Here is a 16574-nt window from a genome sequence, read left to right on the forward strand (position 1 = left end):
TCTATGTGAACAGTGTCGTGAACAGTAACGTATACAATACCGTACATGTGAACAGTGTCATTTTTCCTTTTATGCTCCTCCTAAGGTTTTCGATCGTCCTGAGTTTAAAAGTGATGTCCGTTTTGCCATCTGATTTCTTGTTTATTGTGAAATGACTATGATGCCCCTAAAATACATAAAATACTTAATTAAAATAAAACACATGTAATTAAATCACAAGAAGGTTAAATACATAAAAGTAAGGGTTGTTAGTAAGACTTGAAATGTAAAATGACGGTTTTCTCCTTTATAAATATGCATTTTCTAACACTCAACAATACCCACTTGTTTCCAACAATCTTCTAACCATCAGATCTTGGAACTAAAGACCATGTATTGTTCTTGAGCAGAGCACCATACTCTTCCTTCATAACTTCAAACCATTTAGGATTTTGCATAGCTTCTTCTACAGATTCTGGCTCTTTATGAACAAGAGCTACATTGTAGAGCTTAGGCTTGAAAATTCCAATCTTACTTCTAGTGGTCATAGGATGTGTGTTTAAAAGAGTTTTGGATTGTTGTGTGTATTCTGGAGCTAATGTGTTATGATCTGTTTCAGGTGATGTTTGAAAAATGGGAGGTCTGTTGGTGGTGGTTGGCTGAACTGGTAAAGAAGTATGAAGTTCTGTATTAGGCTCTGTATTAGTGATTGGTAATGTGTTTGTTTGAGACAATAGATGAGAATTGTTGTTATGATTAGGAGAAACTGAATGATGAGGACTGCTGCTGGTAGAGCTTGCAGAGTTAGGATTATGAGTGTTGTTATCATCTGAAGTTAAGAATAATGGCAAAGTGGATAGATGATACACTTGCTGAGGAGTGAAAGACAAGTTTTGACATGAGTTTGATTTATTAGAAGCAAAAGCAGAATTTGAGGAATGAGGAAAAGAAGATTCATCAAAGACAACATGTCTTGCTATATAAACCTGACCAGATGGATGCAAACACTTGTACCCTTTATGAGAAGGGTTGTACCCAATGAAAATACATTTGCTAGAATGGTAACCAAACTTATGCTTGTTATAATCTCTCAAATATGGATAACATGCACAACCAAAACATTTAAGCATTTTGTAGTCTGGTTTATGTTTGAAAAATTTTTCATATTGAGTAAAGAATTTCAGAGTTGCAGAAAGCAACCTGTTAATATGGTAAACTGCTGTTTGAAAAGCTTCCCACAAAAAAATTAAGGGTAATTTAGCTTGAGCTAAAAGTGTGAGTCCTAACTCAACAACATGCTTATGTTTCCTCTCAACTACCCCATTTTGGTGATGTGTATAGGGACATGAGTGTCTGAACATGATTCCATTTTGGTTCAAAAAATCAGTAAATGCTCTATACTCTCCCCCCCAGTCAGATTGCAGCATTTTAATGGGACATTGAAATTGTTTTTCAGCTTGCAATCTGAACAATTTGAAGACTTGTAGGGCTTCTGATTTCAGTTTTAATGGATAAATCCAGGTGTATCTACTGAAGTCATCAATAAAGCTGATATAATAGACATAACCAGCTTTAGAAAGGATAGGTGAAGGGCCCCATAAGTCAGTGTGAATTAATTCAAGCACCTGAGAAATTTTGGTTTCTGAGACAGGGAAGTGCAACCTGTGACTTTTTCCCATTTGACATGCATCACATATTTGTTGTGCAGCTTGGTTAATAAGAGAATGTGAGAGATTAATAGTTTGATCATTCTTGAGCAAATGCATGAAGACATTGTGATGAGGATGACCAAATCTTCTATGAAGAAGATCAACTTTATTGACAAATGAATTACAAGAGGAAACATCAGTTTGAAAACAAGCTTTAGAGCTTGAGTGTTTATTCTGAACATTATTTGCAATAGGAAAAGAAACATGACATGTTGATAACATAGATAGAGGCTGATTTGAATAAACTTGACACACGAAGGAAGAGGGAGATTGTGATAACTCTGATGATTTTAACAGCAGCCTATACAATCCTTTCTCAGCAAGACCTTGCAGAAGTACTTGTCCCTTCAGTAAATCCTTTACATAACACATATTGCCAACAAATTCAATGGAAAGATTATTATCAGTGGTCAATTTGGATATGCTTATCAAATTCTTAGTAATTGAGGGAACTAACAAAATATCCTTGAGTGTTATAGGTGTGTGTTTGTAGGCAGATTTGAAACTTTTATAGTTAAAGCATGCATCACCAACATGAGTAATAATCAAACCTTGTCCATTGCCGATGGTCAGTTGGTCTGAGCCTTTGAATTCTTCTCTCACATGCATATTTGCCATGTTGTTGGTAATATGGTGTGTAGCTCCACTGTCAAGATACCACCCTTCATCAGCTGAGCCTTCAACATTTGCAACATAAGCTTCAGGCAGAGTAAAAGCCTCTGATGGATAAGAGGAAGCAGGAGAATAGTTCATGAACTGATAGCTAGAGTCTGAGACTTCATAAGGATCTTCAAATGAAGATGGTTGATAAGGAAATGGCTCAAAATTAGCCATATATGCAGTCTTAGATCCCATCATTTTTCCTCTTCCAAATGGTTTAGGTGAGGAAAAGTAAGCATCACCATACCTATACCATCATGCATAAGCAGTATGTCCTTGCTTATGACATATTTGACATATAGGTAATGGCTCACTTGATTCAGAAACATTTGAAGTATTAGTAGGAGGGAACATATGCCTCATTTGTATTGGCCTATGAGACTGCATGAACTGATTTCTTTCAAAATCTGCAACATTTCCTCTACCAAAACCACTAGCAGTGTTACCACCAGCTGGAAATCCTCTAGGATAAGAAGCAGAAAACATGCCTCGACCAAAAATCTGACCTCTGCCTCCAGATTGTCCATAAGTGGCACTACTATTACCATAAGCATTTCTCCTAGGAGCACCTCTCATATGTGAATAATTTGTATTCATCATACTATAATTTGCATTAAACATAGCCTGAGGATTCTGATTTTGTTCCAGCCTAGCTTCATGTGTCAGTAAAAGTGCATACGCATCATCATAACTCATCTTATTGGCTGTGATTATTGAAGCCAGATCTAGATAGCTAGATCCAAGTCCATTTAGTGTCCTTATCAGCAAATCCTTTTCAGTTATGTTATCTCCAGCACATGCAAGTTTATTAGCTAACATTTTCATTTTCGAACAATATTCTTCAATGGAAATTGACTCTTTTCTCAAAGTATCTAATTCATATCGAAGTTGCATTATTTTTGCTTCAGATTGTACTCCAAATTGCTTTTCAATAGATCTCCATACATCAAAAGAAGTTTCATAGTTAAGAACTGAGCTTAAGATACCTTCACTGATTGTTGATAGAAGCCAGCTAAGTATAGTCAGATCTTGAGCTCTCCAGTTGATATAAGCTGGATTTTCAATCCTTTCCACGGATCCATCAGCTTGGGACTGAGAGACATATTGCTTTGGAACATTTTGTTTTTCTGAGATTAATTCTTCAAGTCGATTCCCTCTGATTGAAGTAATCACTTGTTTGCGCCAGAGAAGGAAGTTTGATCGATCGAGTTTTACTGTTGTGGCAAAGGTAAATGAAGTTTGTGTGGAATTCATTTGATTGACATTTGAACGGTTTTGATTTATTGTACTGGAACTAGCCATGGATGGTTCTGATACCATGAAAGAGAAAATGAAGTTGTTTGTTTCTGAGGAAAATTATTTTCAGAGAAAAAATCACTTTATTTCTTATTGAATTTTCTTAACCTTTACAACTGAATCAACTCAACTTATATACACGCACAAGATTACAGCTTAAGCTAATTACATTCAGTTACACACACATACGAAATGACTGATAACAAGCTTAACCATCTTGTGCTGATCTGGCAACTTACTTAACTAACTCTGATGAGCTGGCATTGCTGAAATACTTGACTGACTGAGACTGAAGCTTCTTCTCCTTCTTACTCCTACTCTCTGTGAGCTCAGCATATTGGACTTCCTTAACAGTGAGGGAACCCCTCCCTCCTATATGTACATAACAAGAGGCCAAAGCCAAAGGCCCTCGGATCTCAATCTGTAATTTTGTTTGGGGGGAGGAAAAAAAAACTTAAAGCTTTAAGAGAGATTCGGAGAAGATGTTGAACGGTGTTTAATCCAACAACAACAATATTCGCACGCCATTCCCCTTACAACTGCCACAACGACCCTTAATCCCGTTGCCCCAGCACGTCAACGGCGCCGTTTCACCAAGTATTTTAATTCAATTGCTTGTGTGTTACTCATCAACACACACACATAATAACATATGGAACAACAAATTTAACTCTTGTTATATTTACATTATTTGTGTAGAAAAATTAAATACGTTGGGATGAATTAATTAATTAATTAATTTCTTTTTGAGAAGTATCTTCATAACGAGTGTTTAGTTAACGTATTTCTTTTAGTTAATACGTTAATTTGTGTGTGTGTTTAGTTTTTATATTTTTATCTTTCTATTTTTATTATTATTATTATTATTTGCCAGATATGACGATGAATTCGAGTATGATTTTGGCTAATCAGAACAATCAACTTTGGCGGCTCGCGCAGCATTAAGAAATTCAGCGAGCAAGACAAATAGGAAGAGGAATGGGTGTCAGGATATATCAGAGTACTTTTAAGCATAAAGCCGGTGGGAATAATAAAATTGGTAAGAACCTACAATGGACTATGGGACAAGGTCTGGAAACGTGGAGGAGAGGAGATGATCCAAGCAGAAGAAGGGTGATTTATTGCCGGTCACGGGATTGACGAACCTTAAAATTGGAGAGAATTGTAAGGAGAAGGAGAAGGAGAAGGAGAAGGAGAAGAATGCTGCAACTGCTGCTGATACGATGGCGAGTCATAAGGAGTAGATAAAATTGAGGTTGCAGAAAGAGAAGGACATGTTTGAAAAGATGGCCGCAGAGCCGAAGTAGCAGCTGGATAATATTGGGAAAGTTCTCAATGTTTTAGCCCAATTGAAAATGAGGATTCTTTAGGGACCTTGACATTGGAGTCATGACTTGCAGATTACTTGAGTGACTTAAAGAAGAGGGTTTATCTTAATCATTGGCTTCTTTACTTCAACCCCATTGCTCGGTCACTAGCTTCTCCTTTGTTTAAGAGGGTGTTTCAAGGTTGGGACCCTCTTCAAAATCCATCACACGGACTGGAATTGGTGTCAAAGTGGAAGGATTTTTTGGACATCCACCAAGGTCTTACTTATTCTAACCTGGTTTCAGTGAATATCTTTCCTGCTGATAGAATGTCGTCAAGCATCAATACTGGGATGCTAGAGCAGTTGAGCCGATGCTTAAATTTTTAGATAGTTGGAAAAACTTGCTGCCTTCTTCTGTTCTTGATACCATATTGGATACAGTTGTTATGCCGAAAGTTTCTAGTCTTGTCAACTCATGGAACTCCTCTTCCGAAACTGATCCGATCCATGTCTTGGTGCAGTCGTGGATGCAAATTTTGGGACAAAAACGCGAGGGCTCGTATCAGATGATACTTATAAAGTTGGGAGAGGTTATTGACTATTGGCACCTAAGTAAGAAAGCAGCATACGCTATATTGTCACCTAAGTAAGAAAGCAGCATACGCTATATTGTCACCGTGGAAGAAAATGTTCGATTTACCAAGCTGGGAACAACTTACGATTCGATATATTGTTGAAAACTAAAGGTTACCCTTCAGGAATTGGAAATAAATCCTGCAAACCAAAAGCTTGATCAGTTCAATTGGGTCACATCCTGGGCATCTGACATTCCAATTCACCTTATGGCCGATTTGATGTTGGGATTCTTCTTCACCAAGTGGCTCCAGGTTTTGTATAATTGGTTGATCCAAACTCCGGATTTTGAACAGATCCGTAAATGGTATATGGTTGGAAGGAACTTCTTCCGCAAGAAATTCTAGCAAACGAAAGTATCCGGGCACGGCTTGCTATTGGGCTTGACATGATTGCCGAAGCTGCTGATGGAGCTAAACTTGACCCAGCTGGTTATTTACTGAAACCTAGTCTTCTGAATCAGATTAAGCAGTTTGAAGCTCCACAGATTGCAGCAGCATGACAAACGAATTTAACTAAAGCACTTGCAGCAGCTAGCCATTGCATGAGTTTATTTATATTTACCTCGTTTATTTACTGAACCCTTAACATTGCTTGGTAATATTATATGTACGATTGAATTATTGTAATCCTGTGCTTGAACTCAGTATCAGTAAGCATTTTGATTTTTGGTTAGTTATTGGCGCAGAATATACAAAGTTTGTGAATGTGGTCCCTGGAATTAGTTCGGCAATCATGGTTCTAACAAATTAAGGCTAATGGCCAAGCGTTTTCATTTTTTTTTTCCCTTTTAAGAAGTCAAGAACGGATCAATCATTAGACTCTGTCTTTTCTTTATTTATTGTATCGAGTTGGAATTTTGTTCCTAATTTCCTGCTCAATTAATTAGTTGGTCCCTTCAATTCTAGTATAGCCGAGACTTACACGAATATAGTTTTGTAATTATAATAAAAATATTATAGATTTTTCACACAGATAAAATGAATTTAACTTTCAAGTTACAACAATTAATACTTATTAAACACTTTAATACCTTTACTTTGAATCTATACCTGTCTAACATGGCTTAAATCAATATAATTATAAATCTTTAGATTATGCATGGTAACACTTAACATAATCCAAACATTCATTTTTTTCTGATGGTGGTGATGGATCCGTTAGCTAATGCACGTGAATTGATGAGTTGCAAACAAATCCCCCTGAGCCACACATTTCGTTTGGTTGATTTATGTTATACTTTCTGTTAAAAACAATCAACAACATGAAATCCCTCCAAAGGCATAACCATTTGAACCTGTGATGATCGACAACCCTCATGCACAAACCCAGTAATATTTTATTTCTTAAAACCGATGATGAAGCCTCAATATTTTAGAAGATCATCACCATGAAAATTAAATAAGAAGTAAAGCAGCTCTAACCATTCCCCATGGATTAAATTCTTTTATTCTCTAGATCTAGGTTTGGTTCTAAACAATATATATAGCTAGAAAGGTCACAAGGGGTAATACTTATTACTGAATATCAAAAGTTTCTACGTCAACACATATAATTGTTTGTGTATATATTGAAAAAGTTGACCATGTTAATAAAAGAAGCAATGGAACAAGATCAATACCCAGAAGAAAATTGCCAATGCGCAAGGATTGATTGAAAATATTAACTACAGATTAGAGCTATATATAGCTGGATGGTTTTTCCTATTGCTTATAACATGTAATTGATCAGCTGATGCAAGCTCGTGAGTGTTGATATGTCATCATCAATAGATGATCCAGTTTCCAAAATTCTTTTATAGGGGAGATTATATATGTAGATCAAAGCATTACAAAATCGAAAAAGAAAATTAAAAATTAGACACCATTATAAAAAAAAAAGCAATAAAGAAAAGAAAATCCAAATTTTCAACTTTCTGGGTTTTATACTTTTGAAATTAACCTTTTAGGTCTGCTCATTAATCAATTAACATCGTGATTAGAAGTTTAGGGCCACCCTTTTCTGTCTTTTACGACTTTGTCATTTTCTTTAGGAATACAGTTGTTAGTTTGAAATGGTAGTGCTAATTAAAAAGTTAAGTAGCTAGCTAACTAGAATTTAGTTATATCAATATCTATTGATTGAGTACCAACCAAAGATTTAATAATTTAAATCCAACAAGTACGATATATAGTATATTTGATTTTTTTCTGTGATTTTTATAATAATTAATACTAGAAATTAACTAAATCTAGTAATTAGAGGAAACCATATATTAGTTGATGGTGAGAAGCAAGTGTCCATAAAGGAATCATTTCAATCAGCACTTTAGTTGCAAAATGGATGACAACCCTAAAAGATAAAAAAACTAGGTAGAGAACATACATTTTTCTCATAATTAAAAACAAGGGTCGTGGCTTTTAATTGGGAAAAGGAAGCTTAATTATCAATTGACTTGGACCCATGTTTTTTTTTTCTTTAATTTATTGAAGGAAGAACCGAAGTTAAATTTTGGGTTTTATATATAATTAACTATATAGTATTGTTTGTAATTGAAATAACGAAATTGATTTTATAGAATGCACTTATACGGATCTTAATAATACATATATCTCACCTTATTAAATAGCTCTTGATAAGCACTTGAGCTGCAAAACTGGGTGGAATTTACTTGAGACACGCGAAAAATCAACAGAAAGCAACAACAGAAAGAAAATAATTAATCAGTGAAAAATGAAAGAATATATAAGCGCTACAATACACCAATATTATTCCATAACAAGCTTATAATAATATAGGTAAACTTTTACAGACTAACAAGCTATATATCTACAAACAGGCTATATATAAACCCACTCGCATATATAAAAGTTTTACTTAATTAAATGTCAATGCAAATATTTGAAACCCACCTTTCTATATTCTACCCGATCCTCAAATATATGTTCTTGGATTTATTTATACAATATCTATATATTAATTTGTCTGTATAATTATTAATTTGTTGATAATTAATTATTATGTAGAGCTGATCAGAGAGCAGAGTAGAATTGATCAATACTTGTCATCACCTGTACTTGAGTAACAAGGCACTTCAAGTAATGCGCGGTTTCATCCAACAAGCTGCACAAATCCATTGTTTCACCCCCCGGCACAAGCTTCCGAAGCTCGTTCGCATGACAAAACCCTCCGCCACCACCAACCTCCTCATGATGATCACCTCTCTTCCTTAAACTTCTCTTATGATGATGAATATTGTTGTTGATTAATCTTCTCACTGAAACAACACGACGGCGTCGTCTTGCTGCTGCTTTGTGTTGATTATGAATCTTCCAAAGCATAGCCCTACTCCAAGCTCTCCTAGAACCAACCGCCAAAGCCATTGATTTATCAGCAGCAATCTTAACCCTAGTGGGTGATGATAACGATGATCTTTCCTCACTTTTTATTTTCATCAAAGCTCTAAGAAATCTTCTGCTGAACCGAGATTTTAAAGAATTAGGGTTTGAAGATGACCTGTTAATCGAATTCATGATACGTTTGTGAAATTAGGGTTTCTGACACTAGTAGGGTACACAGCAATATTGACTGTAACTGAATTGCGGGCTTGTTTCTTTTTATGGGATGAATCAAAAATGAGATTTTCTTCTGACACGAAAGGGGGGCCTCAGCCCTCTGACACACAAAATCTAATACAGTACACACACACACACACACAAAGAAAGAAAGAAAGAAAGAAAGAAATGTGGTGAGGGAAATTTGAAGGTGGGGAGAGACAGAGTGGGGGGATTAAAAATGGGAGGTGTGAAGGAGAAGAAGACTTGGAGAATCAATCTATAATAAAGCTATGAGATAATTGTTGATAGTATTAATATTATCTTCTTCTTTTTTAATTGAATTATACGTTTTCTTTTATCGGTATCGTTTTCATGTTGAAGCTTTGGAGATGGAAGTTTCTTGTGGGGCCTCTAAATTGCCAACCACCATATGATCGCACATGGTTCCATTTTCCCACTTGGACTAATGTGGGGTCCTTTCTTTTACTTCTATAAAACTACACAGATATTCCCCTCTCCTCATTCTATTTACTAATTTGACACATAAATAAATGAAAATAATTACGCAAATCATCTTCAGGCTACCTTAAAAATATTTAAAGTACGAGTAGTTACCGCAAATTTTTGAAAATAGAACTAAAACTAAAGATGGTATTGAAATATTATCATAATTTGTGGAGGTTATTTGTACCTTTGACATTCTTAAGGTGTTTAAGAGATAATATTCGTATAGATTAATTAGTAATTTCACCTCATATTTGGTGAATAGTTGAGTAGATATATATTATTTTCTTATATGGTGAGTAACTTTACACGTTATATTGTTTTATAGTGACTTAAGAAACAATATTATCTAATAGTAAACTATATCAGTAGATAATCATTTTTTCTCATTTTTACAATGTCAACCTATTGAGTCATTCTTTAATATTAAGGACTTTTGTTGGATATGAAATAATTTTTTGAAGCTAAACAACACTGTTTAACTACAATACAAATTAAATTATAATTTAAGTACACAGCACAGTAGTATGGAATTTTATATTTTGAAATGTATGAACATCATCACATGTGAACCATTCTTAGAATTCTCATCACTTTCTTTCTTTTCATTTTTCTTCTCTTGCTTTCACATATTTTTTCTTTGTTTTAGTTATAACTTTGTCTTGTAAGAGAATGTCAATTGTGAGTAATTGTGATGGTGATACATGGGCGAGGTGAAATATTTTGACGGCAAGCACACGTGGTATGATTTGATGGGGTGGGAATGTCGGCACTCAAAATGGATTATGGACTACACTAGAAAAGGCTTTGCTCTGCGACTAATATTAAAATTTTAATTTTAGTTAATTAGCTTTAATAACAAGTAAGGAACCTCATTATTAGGTAACATTTCACTTTTGTGATAATGATGGTGTAACCGTGGCCTCTAAATAATCTCATTACTTTTAAGTATACTTGCTTTGCATGTTTTCAAAAAAGCAAACAGTAATTAGGTACACATGTCATGTTATCTTCGAAGTGATAATGTAGTTTTAATTTATTTTACTTCATATAGAATTATATCCTAAACCTAAGACTTTAAATTAAATAAATCCTCATCCAAGTCTAAAAGTTCCATATTGCCAAAATATGTTGACTCTTTCATTGACAAATCCCATGTTTGATTTGGACTAATTTGGTGATTCTATTATTTTTTAAATAATTATTGTTAGATGTGCAATAGAAATAATCAATTTACAAAAATAATAGTTGATCAATTGGTAAATTTTATTTTTAAAAATATTGTGGGTTTTAAAAGCACACGCATTTATTTGATAAATCTTACCATTAAACTAATTTAAGAATATAAATTATTAAAATAAACATAATATTGAATATACATTTATGAACACGAATACATAATGTTTTTTTTATTGTGTATATACAATGATTTATAAATAAAATAAGATTTTTTATTTTATTTTTTAGTTTGGTCATCTCAGTGTAATAATGATAATAATCTCTTTAAAATGAATAATTTTATTTCCTACTTAAATAAGGATAATTTTGAATTCCTATAATATATGTGGGGAAATATATCGAATTACATGAAGTATAAAATTATTTCTAAAAATTAAATTTTAAAAAACTAATCCTTTCCTAATTTTCAAAGTTTGCTGTAGGATATGGTGATTTTGTCAAAAGTGATTTTTTAAAAAAAATTTTACCAAATACCAAAATTAATTTTTATTTTTTAATACCACTTTTGAGTCTCTCAAAAACAATAACAAGCCCTTCATTAACCATATATATTACTGTTAATAATATTACATACGCATTTCTTGAGCAATGGTAATAATATGTGACAATTGTATGTTACCATAAATTCTATGGCACGAGACTTTTACAATATAATTGATTTGATTAATGCTAGAACTACGAAATGGTTGAAACACAATTAAATTGGTTAAATGAAAACACCGCATGACCACAAACGCACGGGACTTAGAAACATACACTAGTAGATAAAAGAATGAATACACGCGTAAGAGTTTGATTGGCGAGCACGTGGAGTTTGAACGTGAGACTTTTGGCTCCGATATCACGTTCGAGAAACTTCTCAAAATATTGTTTCTCAATTATATTTCTTCTTGTTTAGCTCTCATGGAATAAGAAGAACAGTTTTATTCCAAAAATGGAGCATCCCAAAGCAAAGCGAAAAAGAGGAACCGAGCCCGCTTTCTCTCGGGAAAAATGTTTTGTACAGTCATCACATTCACACATAGCTTTTATGACTAAAACTTTTGAAACAAAAATTTTCACTGAATGATAATTAAAACTCGCTTTCACTCATTGAAAATTTTATGCCTCAGACGATTCAGCAACAGTCCAGGAAGTTGAATCTGATCTTTGATTTCATACTCAGTTTCCATTATTGGACCACGTCTATCATCAAATGGCATCCATGTGTGAGGAAAACGACAACATTTTTAGAACCAGATTTTAGGTATTGACAGCTTGAATTGATAGTAACATACCATTGAACTTCAATTCGATCTCAAGTCCCAGTTAGTTAATGGAAGAATTTGGGTTCTGGCCTATGGGGATAGCTAGCCAAAGCTACCAATGCAGGATGAGGGCCAAAGCTGTCAAAGCTATCTCTGACTTTGTAGCTCAAATTCTTGAAATTTATGTTCTAAGTATTATGATTGATTTCAAAAGAAAGTAGCTAGTATATAACTTGATGGAAAATCTCATTAATTTTATTAAATGATTAAGGGTTAATTTTGGATTACCTTCTCATAAAATGATCATTTTTAAAATACTTTGTAAACTATTATAAATCTAAATTTATTCCACATTTTTTTCTTATATTTAAAAAAAAAAAGGGATAAGTTGAAATTTATAATAACTTATAATAGTTAAAATATTTTAAAGAATATTATCTTACTAAGGGGGTAAACTGAAATTTATCTAATAATTGGTAGGTGGGTATTCTATCAAGAGTTAGACTATTGGCACCCCTCCAAACTCCTTTTAAAACCCTCTTCTATCACAATTACATTTAAAGACAAATACTCTAATATATCTCACTTTAAACTTTTGTATTATCTCTCTCTTAAAAAAAAGAAAGAAAGAAAAAACTCTTGTATTCTCTTTTATCAAACTCACACACAGTCATTTTTCCTCGAATTCTCTATATATTTTCCTTCAACAATTAGGACAATCTATTGATTATGAACAAAACTGAAGAAATTATATGGCTTTTTACTTTTATGTTCATACTAGAACCTTTTACATCATACTCTTAAGAATATTCTATTTAATTCATTGATTTTTATCAAGAAGTTTATCATCCATAGAAATTGTTTGTGAGGAGGGGGGAAATAATAAAAATTTTAAAAAATTCACAAATTAAATGTGTTTATTTAAAAATAAGGATATTTTTTATGCTAAATTTGATATAATTCAAAAAGGAGTTTCAAAAGAATTTTTGAGCGGTGCCAACAATCCAACTCTTATATCAATTATAATTAAAAATTGATTTCTCCAGTGCAGATGTTCAAAAATTTTGAAATACAAATTTGAAGAATTTGGTATCTAACTGCAGGATCCAGCTATGGTGCCACAGTTGTATGGTACCACAGCTGGATCCAACCATTGGATCTAGCTCTGGTGACAACTGTGGGTTAGATCCAATGGTTGGATCCATCTGTGGTACCATACAACAGTGGTACCACAAATTTGTCCCTAACTGCAATACGAAATTAAAATTTAGTTAAATAATTTGGTCTATCTTCCAATTTTATGTCGGATAGAATCTATCGACTGTGTAAAGATCCACGTTCGAGAACTGCGTGAGGGTGGACAAAATAACTGAAAAAGAAGAAAGGTAAAGGGACAGACATGCAAGATCAAAACGCACGCTCAGGAGGCGTTTAATTTCTTTTAATGGGGCAGCCACGGACGGACACATGGTGGGCCTGATATTGCCTATGGTTAGACATACAACGAGCTATTGAATTCGACTCCTTAACTAACTCATAATTATGTTTAGCAGCTTCTACATTTTAATTTCTTTTTATTATGCCCACTTAATTGCTCTCTGACTCAGCACCAGGTGTCACTCTTTACTTAATTTCCCTATGCATCTACCTTTTTGTTGTTGTTTTGCCTCTGAGTCTCACATTTTTGGCTTTTATTTTTACTTAAATTTTCCTTAATTAACCGAAAAGATTCCCAATTAATGTTGATTGCTTCGTCAATTGATACAACAGAGAGTCATTATTCGCACGAATTAGACACTGCTCTTTGGTTAACTTCAACCACGTTTGATTGTCGACTTATAGGAGTCATAATTCAATGTGGACATAAGAATTAGACACTGCTGCATAACTAAATACAGTACCATATTTAATTTAAAGATTTTGTCAAATTGCAATATTCTGTAACTTAGCCAACACTTGATTTAAATAAGTGATAGTATTTATCTTTCAATCGTACTTTAAAGGTGCGCGGATTTGAAAATTTTTAACACATAAGCATTCAAAGAGAAGCAAAGGAAAAAACTATTCACATATGCAATTGCATTAGCAAAATTTGCTTTGGGAACAATCCAATTCCTATTGTGTGTGTATCATACAACACTTGGCAATCAAATTTTAATGGGAAAAAGAGAAAGGAAACTCAATCAGAAACTTGAGCTTTCTCTTGGTACCTATTTATATATTACCATTTTCTTCGATTGATGAATCAGAAGCTGAGTCATCCAATGTTGAATTTGAAATGGTTTCCGACTGGCTTCCATTTTCACTATCTGAAATTCCAGATGCTTTCTCTTCAACTGGTTGTTTCATGAACCAATGCATAATACTTGCAGTCAATGTAAGAATCATCTTTTGATTCACCTGAAATAATTGAAAGAAAAATATAAAAACTCGGCTTCCAAATTGAGAGACCTTATTAACTGCAGTTGATGACCCAACAAAGCTCCTGATCGAAGAACATATACCTCAGTCATGTCTTCAGGAAGCAAAAATATTGAGCATCCAAGTTTCCTTGCAATACTGATAATGTAGGTGGCATTCATCTTTTTCTCCTCATCTAAATTTCCCCAAGTTTGAAAAGAGAAAGAACAATGTCAAAACGAATGAGTATTTTTCCAACATAATTTTATGAAAATCGAAAAGATTGTAAGAAAAAAGCTAGATTTATAAATCACACACAATAAAACAAATTGTACTGTCAAAAACTAAATTCTTGCCAAAGCATGCTGCTATTGCCGATCAAAGTAACTGCACATCGCGTATGATTAGAAGAAAACATACCCGTTACTCCTTTTGTGACCAGACTCCAGTTTACAGCTCTAGGCTGAACAGCACTGAGTAGCTCAAGAAAAAAGATGCCATCTGCCAAACTCTTATCCTGTTAAATTGAAATAGTGATGAAAATGGTTCAGATTTGTTTACTCAGAATAGAAGCAGAGAATCAGAAATCTAATTGAATGGTTCATTGAAGAAGTGAATGTTGTATTACACGAGATGAAGCTAATTTAAAACTATACCTTAAAACTATTCATGCGACTCTGGCTTCCTGAGATTCTCACTTTGGCATTGGCCCATTGCAGAATATCAGCATCAGTTATTTCCTTCCCATGGGAGTGGAATCTCAAGTTCTTCAGAAGTTGCAGGACATTGTATCTCATCATTTGCCATAATAATGCTGAAAAGAAAAGAGGCCAACATTCGTTATTCATAAAAAGGAGATATATAAGAACCCAACAGAAGAATTCGGCAAAATAGTCTGAAAAAAGCTTTCTGAATAGCATTAAAAGTATAATGGCGGAACAGAGTATTACCCAAAATCAATTTTTTATTTCCTTGTACAATATCATTTCCAGCGATATTGACCAGGGAAAACTTCAGTTGCTTCCCTATTTTTACCACTTGGTTACAGTTTTCTACTTTCCTGAATGGTAATTTAATCGGAGGCTTATTTGCAATCTTCCAATTGACAATCCCCGGTGACAGCTTGTCAAGAGTTTCTAGAAGTACCCATCTGCAAAATATGTTTAGCCAATGCACTAGATTTTAGGTGAAGAATGAATTTTGTGAAATTATCAGATAGAAATCTATTATAATACAACCTCTATTCAATTTGGAATAAGTACCGTGATACTAAATTCTTATAATTATGAGAGCAAAACATAGATACTAACCCATTTCTGAGATCTTCAAAGACATTATCTATGTATGTTGAATTTCCAAGGCTGTTTATCCAAAAACGGAATGCTCTTTCTTCTCTAGAAATCTGGGTGTCATCAGGTGAAACTTCAAGGAAGGATATCTCTTTTGTTTGGGTAGATAGCCCATTCCTGAATGTAAACGTGTGACAATTAGCTTATGTGCATTTGAACTCTATTAATGTGATCATGATATCTAGAGGAAGAAGACAAGCCATCAATTTGTTTAGGCATATTTAGCACTAAAATGCATCTTAAAGTACAAATGGTATACCATGAATATGGAAGATAGAAAACATTCTCACCTATGCTGGAAAATATGTGCAACAAAAGCAAGGTTAAGATTTGGGGAACCCTCGACAATATCCTTTGCAGTCAAGTATCTGCGACAACCCATCCTATCTGCATGTTCAAGAATCAATTTTGCTCTTTGCAGTGGATTTTTGACGGCCAATGTAGATGGATTGCTGTGCTCAGGTGCAAGAACATTTAAAAGGTTAGCGTAAGCTTCTCCATCCTGCAGATGGCACAGAGAATGATCAATATCAAACACATCTTTGAAAACTGATGTAGCATGCCTCACACAGAAATCATCAATTTTATTTGCTTTTGGCTTATACATTCAGGAAGTACTCAATTCATTCATCAGCATGGACAACTCTGGTCTACAAGCTAAACCATGATAACAGATGAATTGTGTGCTAATTGGATTAATAGACATATTGCAC

General features: G+C 33.9%; 2 protein-coding genes and 1 pseudogene across 2 annotated transcripts in view; 1 reads left to right on the plus strand and 2 right to left on the minus strand.

Moving 5' to 3' along the window:
* Nucleotides 1-4622: 4622 nt before the first annotated feature.
* Nucleotides 4623-6088, plus strand: LOC18052572 (annotated as a pseudogene).
* A 2233-nt stretch (nt 6089-8321) lies between these two features.
* Nucleotides 8322-9433, minus strand: LOC18052573 (transcription factor IBH1). Its single transcript, XM_006447931.2, has one exon. The coding sequence runs from the start codon at nt 9096-9098 to the stop codon at nt 8598-8600; it is 501 nt and encodes a 166-aa protein (XP_006447994.1). The 5' UTR covers nt 9099-9433; the 3' UTR covers nt 8322-8597.
* Nucleotides 9434-14171: 4738 nt separating this feature from the next.
* Nucleotides 14172-16574, minus strand: part of LOC18052574 (fimbrin-2) — a 4959-nt gene continuing 2556 nt past the window's right edge. The window contains exons 8-14 of the mRNA XM_006447932.2: nt 16152-16363; nt 15823-15978; nt 15463-15662; nt 15169-15326; nt 14933-15029; nt 14617-14708; nt 14172-14512 (exon numbers count right to left, since the gene is read on the minus strand). Of these exons, the coding sequence (XP_006447995.2) occupies nt 14327-14512; nt 14617-14708; nt 14933-15029; nt 15169-15326; nt 15463-15662; nt 15823-15978; nt 16152-16363 (1101 nt within the window). The 3' untranslated portion in view covers nt 14172-14326. The remainder of the gene's footprint in view (nt 14513-14616; nt 14709-14932; nt 15030-15168; nt 15327-15462; nt 15663-15822; nt 15979-16151; nt 16364-16574) is intronic.

Source organism: Citrus clementina, unplaced genomic scaffold (assembly GCF_000493195.1).
Source record: "Citrus clementina cultivar Clemenules unplaced genomic scaffold, Citrus_clementina_v1.0 scaffold_2, whole genome shotgun sequence".
NCBI lineage: Eukaryota > Viridiplantae > Streptophyta > Magnoliopsida > Sapindales > Rutaceae > Citrus > Citrus x clementina.